Genomic DNA, 7,154 nt, shown 5'->3' on the forward strand with positions numbered 1-7,154 from the left:
CAAGTAATTTTAATATTTAATATTTTTCTTATTTAGTATTTAGTATTCGGGATATTTCTTTTAATTTTATTTTACTTGGACGACAAGTAAATATAGGCTTAGGAATTTACTTTTTTTGTACTTCAAGGAAGTCTAGGGTAGAATATCTCCTCATTTGAATTTACTTTACTTGTAGTCCAAATTTAAATCAAACAAGATTAGGCTATTATAAATAGTACCCTTAAATTTAGTTTTTAGGCAACTTATTTTTTTGAATTATTGAATAATATTTTTTTTTTTCAAATTTTGAATGTAAATTTCTGCATTAAAAATTTAATTTCAAATTTTAAAAGCTCTATCGAGTGATAGTCTTTATTTTCACTCTAATTCGCTGCATCATTTTCCATAACATGGTCTCATCATAAGCGCTGAGAATATTCATGGCAAAGAGGTTCACGAGAAGGAAGCACAAAGGCCTACTGTGCTGCATAAGCCGTAAAATATCTTCTTTTGTCACATAATGGAATACGATTAGATTCCAATTGTCCAAGTTGCATTAGGAAAAAATCATTACCTTTATATCGTGTAGCACATCTGGAGATTATTATCAGCGCATGAAGCTTCACTATTTGGTTGCAGAGAAACAGACGGCGATTCTATTTATCGATATTTAAGTGGGTGGTCGTTATCATAGCTTTACCATGCCGCTTCGTCAATGGACATTCTTAAACAACCATTTTGGTAAACCCATGTTTTCCACTTGTTGTGGTGGTAGAAATGCAGGAAGTCAAGGATGTCTGCCTTTGAATTCCCACATCGACATCATCTCCCATCCGCAGGACTATTAATAAGAAAGCCTGAACACAGAGGAGGCTTCAACCTTGAATGAAAGCCGTCATGAATTTGTTATACATTCTTCTTCTTTCACTGTTTCTAAGCAGTTGCAGGGCTGATCCTTTAGGGAATTTTTGCAATGAAGACACGTTCATAAATATCAGTAGCCCGACATCTGAAAACATTGATCGCTTGTTAGCTGAAGTGGTCTCTAAAACTTCCTTAACTGCTTATATTGCTACTTCCTCTGGTAGAGGCCCTGACAGAGTCTATGGTCTCGCTCAATGCAGAGGAGATGTTAGCAGTAAAGACTGTTCAAGTTGCATACAAGATGCAGCGACGCAAATCCGCCAACGCTGTCCAAATCAATCTGACGCAAGGATTTGGTACGATTATTGCTTTCTACGGTATAGCAAAGAGAATTTTATTGGAGAAGTTGACACATCATTTGGTATATTCTACTATAATGTTGAAAATGTCACAGATCCTGAAAGTTTCAACCAAGAGCTTGGAGCTCTGACGAATAAAATTAGATCTGAAGCTGTCATGCCAAAGAACGAAGGGCTTGGGAAAGGTAAGACCAAATTGTCACCATTTGTTACCCTTTACGCATTGGTGCAGTGCACAAGGGACCTATCTGAGATAGATTGTGCTCAATGCCTGGCAATTGCTGTTGGAAATTTCCCAAACTTTTGTGACAACAGGAAGGGATGCCGGGTCCTATACAGTAGTTGTTATGTCCGGTATGAGCTTTATCCATTTTTCTTCCCAATTGATTCAGATAATGGTACCTCATTTGGCAAAACAGTGATGATAGTTCATCCATAGATTTTGAAATCCTAGTGCGATATGCGAAAATCAGTTTGTTCAAAGGATTTGCAAGCTGTATGGTAGTTTCTTTTCATTTAATAATTAATTGCTCGTTTGCATTATCAACAAGAATGATTTCAAGCCATAAGATAAACATATATTCCTCGTGTGTTCATATGTTGCATTTAGTGTACCTGTTTACATAAGTTTGTCTTTATCTGAAACACAAGTAGATATCTCTAAATTTTTTAACTTTATCAAGACGCCCCCTTAGTTGTTGGCTTTGCCATGACTTTTGGGAAAAGGAATTGCATCTCTAACATCAGTGAGGCCAGTGGTAAGAAGAACCATCTGGTCGAAGCCTAGGCTGAACCCAGAGTGCTTGACTGTTCCATGCCTGCGTAGATCTACATACCATTCATACTGATCTCTTGACAAGTCAAACTCCTTGATCCTGAAATCAGAAAATCCATAGCGGACAATGAGAAATAGTCTTTGCATCAATGAGGAAATATTGAGAATACTTAAGCCACAAGAATAATTTAAAATTAGAATGGATTGAAACATAGATTCAGAAGAGCTGGGATATTGGCAGCAATCGGGTCTTTATGTTTTCACTTACAGCAACATTGCCTCCAAAACTACTAGTTCTTTTATGTCACTTAATATATATCCTTTTCCAGAAAAAGGAATTTTCAACCCTCAAAGCATTTTCCAGAGTAACTAAAATTATCATATTATCATAGAGGAATGAAATATAATGTAGATGGGGCAGCTCAAGGCTGCCCTGGGAAGGCAGGGATAGGGGGCATCATGAGAGACGATGAAGGAAACACTAAAATTGTTTTTTCAAAAGCTATAGGTGTAGAAGATGCTAGTGTAGCTGAAGCAGAGCAATTAGAGAGGCTTTTTTAACTTTCGCAAGTTCAAAATGGGCTGCCACGCATTCTTTGATTATTGAAAGCGACTCAAAAAATGCTGTCAAATGGACCAACAAGCCTTCTGAAGCCCCCTGTAGGCTTAGGAAGTGGATTTTGCACATTGAAAGATTGAAGGAGGTAAAGAAATGGGATATCAAACACATCTACAGAGAAACTAATCAACTTGCTGACAGTCTAGCTAAGGGAGGGGTGCAGCGTCAGGTTGACTTGTTGAATTTCTATGATTAATGCAGGTTGTGGGCCTCTGGTGTGTTTTGTTTTTTGGCTGAGTTCGGTGTGTCTTGCGAACTGCTGCGATGGTTCAAAGTTTCTTTGAGTGTGTTTGAATGCTGAGGAAAATCTGTGTCTATGTGCTTGCGTTCTGATAGGGGTTTTGTGAGTGTTGATCCTTGCTTTTGGACATAAAGAGTTAAAGGTGACAGCGAATGTTACGGCCTTTTGGTGATTGGGACTGAGTCATGGACTCTGATATTTAAGATGTACAGAAGATGTTGATGACTTTTCTTTTGAAGGGCAACCACAGATTGTGAATATTTTTGACTCACGGGTTCCTTTCTGTTGCAACCATCTGGGGGATCTGGGTAGTTATGGGGTAGGGTAGTTTCGTGTGGCTTTTCCATAGCTATGTTAGGTTGCTAGAGAGGTGTTGACTTGGAAGGTTGTGTACAGATTTCGACCCTGCTCACCTAATATGTTAAGAGGGTGGCGGGATGTGCTTTTGTTTGGCTCTTGGAAAGGTATAGGAAGGGCTCTGTTGTTATTTCAGGGAAGGGTACTGTTGGATGTGTGTGTTGGTGGTCTCTTGGTTTTCAAACCGTGGGGACTGGTTATGTTGATGATTAAGGTCTGTTACTCTCGAATAGGAGAGTTACAGACTTTAATCAAGTAGGTACTTCTTCCAGAGGTGAACCTTTGGTACCCTCTGTTTTGAAATGAACAACAACTTTCAAAAAAAAAAAAAAATTATCATAGAGGCAATAAAGCTAAAAATGTATCTTCGCCATTCTTCATGAAGTTATTAGCATATATATGATAGAGCATTCAATTACAACAGAGCATTAGATCAACAGCCACTATAACTTCTCTAATTCTCATGACCATGACTTCCTGGAAAATCTCAAGTTGGAGCACTGACCAATAATTGTAGCTTTTATAACTTTAATCGCTAATAATCATGCAAACTAATTAGTGTTTTGTACTGACGCCAATTTCATTTGAAACCAGAATTTCCCAACGTTTATTTAAAAATCACTTGTAGAAGGACTACAAAAATGGTGCAATGAGACAGTTGTACAAGGATGGATTACCTTGTATTTAGCATGTCAAAGCGCTCTTCATTTTGGCTGCCTGTAATCACTGTTCCAATCTGCATAAAATTTACCTAGTTTTATAACCATTCAAAACCAGCAAACTTTCTTCGGTGCCAGAAGATATTTGTTTCAAGATGTTCTTCGCCTAATAAGAAAAATTTAGACTTACCTTGGGTACAACCATCTCAAATGCTGCAACTGTTTTTCCATCATCATTCAAGCGTACATAAAATGGCTTAACTGCTTTGGGATAATCATAAATAATTAAAGGCTTCCGAAAGTGATCATCAGCCAAATAGCTGCCATTGAGTAAATGGATAGAGTAAGAACCACTAATAGGAAAAGTCTTGACGTCCTATTCTTTAGGATATTTGCATTTGACTCTTTTTGCTAGGTTAACAGCCACAATATACATACCTTAGATGTTCTGCTGTTAAAGGGACGCCCCACTGAAGTTGTGTTTCAAATGCCTTATCTGTGACCTGTTGTTGAAGAATGTAAAAAGTTTGTCAGATAGAAGTTGCTAAAAATATGATTGATATGTTGGCTGGGCTAATATATAGGAAGTACATTTTGTCCGGGTTTACCTTTCTTAAAATTTCCACTGCTTCTCTGTAAGAGATCTTTTCATAAGAACTAGATATCATATATTCAAGACGATGGGTAACATTCTTGTCAATTCTTTTTGTGACAAACTTCATGTCTTCTGAACAGTTATCCAACGTCCATCTGCAGAGAAATTTGAAATAGTCCTCTGCACATTTCATGGCGTCCTGGAAACTCCAATCAAAGATATCAATGAGATCTTAATATATGGAAAATTCATTCACAGATAGACTGAATAAGTATTATTTTTTTTCTGTTTCAAGATATATTTAACTCCTAAAGATGTGAAGTATGAAAACCACCAAATTTACATCACAAAAAGGGAGGAGAAGCATTCCAGAGTCCTGAGGAAACTGAACATTCCCCATGAAAGATGTGCAGCAGTTAATGATAATGATACTGGAATTGAAATGTCTATCTAATGTGACCATGAAACTACATATATGCTTGAGCCTAGAAGAGGCAAAGTCTTACCTCTAAGTGTGAAAAAGCCATTTCGACCTCAACAGTACACATTTCAGCCACATGTTTTGGGGACACTGTTTTATCAGCTCGAAATCTGGGTCCAAATGAGTAAACATGACCAAGGGCACATGCATAGCTCTCCAGATGAAGGTGACCAGAAACAGTCAAATAACTCTGGCGACCAAAGAAATCTTCATTGAAGTTCACTACATCAGGCTTCACTGCAATTACTGGTTTGGATTTTTCTCTGGCTTCAAGCTGTTGTGCTAGTTCATTTGTTTTCCGCAGATCCTGAAGAGCAGAAAAGAGTGCTTCTCTATTGCTGTCGCTTCTCTTGAGTTGTTCGACGATACTAGTTTTGTCCTTTATAGCAGCCTTAACAGTTTCAAGGCTAACATCTTCAGCACGGACTGGCTCCTCCTTCTTGCTTGTTTTTTCTAGAAGAGTTGTAACCTGAAACTTTTCACTGAACCCTTCGGAGTCTGTAGTTGTGATAATTGGCACTTGCACATTTAAAAAGCCATGGTTCTGGAAGAATGTCTGGGTTGCGAAATTTAGGGCGCTGCGAATTCGTGTAACAGATGCCACCTGCGATGTAAAACATAGTAATTAAAGAGTACATTAGGTTCAATTTTAAGGTATTTTTCTTGACAGAATGTCCAAAAAATAGCAATGGTTGCAGAGATTACTGTAGTTGTCCTAGGACGAATATGAGAGTAGTCCCTTAAAGAATCAAGCGGTAATCTTTTCCTTGACAGAGGATACTTATCCTGCTCTACTGTCCCAACATGAAGAATTTTCTCTACTTTAAGCTCAATTTTATGTTTTCCCTGCGCTGATGGTTTTTCCAGAACACCTTGCGCTAATATACATGTTCCAGTTGGTAGGATCTGGCCTGCAGACACTGGAACTATGGCTGAATCTATCACAACCTGAAAATATTCTAATACTAATTACGAATTTGCATAATCAAGCAATCTGCGTAATCACTTCATAAAACGGGAAAAACAGTTCAAGGTTGGAGAGTACCTGAAGACTTGAAACACAAGAGCCGTCATTAATTTGTAAAAACAATATGGAAGAAGGAGGTGGTTTAGGAATCAAAGACTGCAGCTTTTCTCTAACAGCAGGGGAACTAGCAGAACCACCCAAAACCCTGATGATAGTCCTGAAAAACGGGATTCGAGATTGAATAATTTCCACACAGCTTACATCTTTAGGCCCTGGCGCAGCGGGGAAAGCATCGGCTGCAGCCGGTGGCGATGCGACAGGCTCCTTTTTCACCTCCTTGGAAGATTTCACCCACCCTCCAATCACCATTGTCTTACCGATCAACCCCATCTCGCTATCACTACCTTCCAATATGGTTTTCAACATCACCCGGCTCGAGTACATCAATGGCATCAAAGGGGAGCTGGTAATCTTTGGTTCTTGAGACTCCATTTTATGTTAGGAAAAGAAACGGAAAATGAGCTGAAACAGGGAGGAAACGAAAGGAGGATTTTGAGTCAATAAGGTTTCTGAGTTTGCAATGATAATTGGCAACGGCATGGTCGTTGGTGATGATATAGAGGGAGAAAAAGGGTGCTTTCCTTTCAGGAGGAAGAGAATGGGAAGGAAAGGAAAGGGATTGTTTGCCTGCATTGACATGTTTTTCTCTGTGTGAATGAAAGTAGTGAAGGGCAGAAAGAGGAGAGAAAGAGTTGGAGGCAAGGTTAGGTATTTCTTGTATAGTTGGGTATTCGCGGGAATTTGCAAGCTTCAACTGTTCTACGAGCAAACATGCGAAGTTACTTGAAAGGGAATTCAAATCATATAAAAGTTATTTTTTTTGTGGAGACTTATATTTTATGGGCTAAAATCTTAATTGATTCGCATAATAGGTAAGAATGAAATAGAATAACTATTACGTAGGAATATAATGAGGTGAGAATAGAATAAAATAAGTATTATATAATTTGACATGACGAATGAAATAGGACAGAAATAATTATTATGACTTATTGTAGTGTTTGGTTGGTAATAATAATTTTGAAATAAGAAAAAAATTAAAAATTAAAAATAAAAATATCTTTTATTTTATATATGATTATTTTATTTTTTTATTTTTTAAATATTAATATTTTATTTATAATTTAATCATTAATATTATAAAATACTAATATTTTATTTATAATTTAAATGTTATTATGATTATTTATTTTTAAAT

The 7,154-nt window shown here is 37.3% G+C and overlaps 2 protein-coding genes across 2 annotated transcripts; one reads left to right on the top strand and one right to left on the bottom strand.

Annotated features, from left to right (window-relative positions):
* LOC18612651 (cysteine-rich repeat secretory protein 55) lies at positions 717-1,768 on the top strand. The gene has a single exon (XM_018118891.1). It carries the CDS (start codon positions 865-867, stop codon positions 1,639-1,641), a length of 777 nt encoding a protein of 258 aa, XP_017974380.1. The 5' UTR covers positions 717-864; the 3' UTR covers positions 1,642-1,768.
* On the bottom strand, positions 1,764-6,570 carry LOC18612650 (asparagine--tRNA ligase, cytoplasmic 2). Its single transcript, XM_007049555.2, has 8 exons — positions 5,975-6,570; positions 5,635-5,877; positions 4,955-5,533; positions 4,462-4,647; positions 4,292-4,356; positions 4,044-4,173; positions 3,872-3,930; positions 1,764-2,077 (listed from the first exon to the last, which is right to left on the bottom strand). The coding sequence occupies exons 1-8, from the start codon at positions 6,386-6,388 to the stop codon at positions 1,894-1,896; spliced, it is 1,860 nt and encodes a 619-aa protein (XP_007049617.2). The 5' UTR covers positions 6,389-6,570; the 3' UTR covers positions 1,764-1,893.

Source organism: Theobroma cacao, chromosome 1, assembly GCF_000208745.1.
Source record: "Theobroma cacao cultivar B97-61/B2 chromosome 1, Criollo_cocoa_genome_V2, whole genome shotgun sequence".
NCBI lineage: Eukaryota > Viridiplantae > Streptophyta > Magnoliopsida > Malvales > Malvaceae > Theobroma > Theobroma cacao.

Bases quoted from the DNA above. Each gene is read 5' to 3' on its own strand.
- LOC18612651 (XM_018118891.1), top strand. From the start codon at position 865: ATGAAAGCCGTCATGAATTTGTTATACATTCTTCTTCTTTCACTGTTT.
- LOC18612650 (XM_007049555.2), bottom strand. From the start codon at position 6,388: ATGGAGTCTCAAGAACCAAAGATTACCAGCTCCCCTTTGATGCCATTG. The intron at 4,648-4,954 runs GTAAGACTTTGC...TGGAGTTTCCAG, and splicing joins TGGCTTTTTCACACTTAGAG to GACGCCATGAAATGTGCAGA. The intron at 4,174-4,291 runs GTATGTATATTG...ACTCAATGGCAG, and splicing joins TTAACAGCAGAACATCTAAG to CTATTTGGCTGATGATCACT.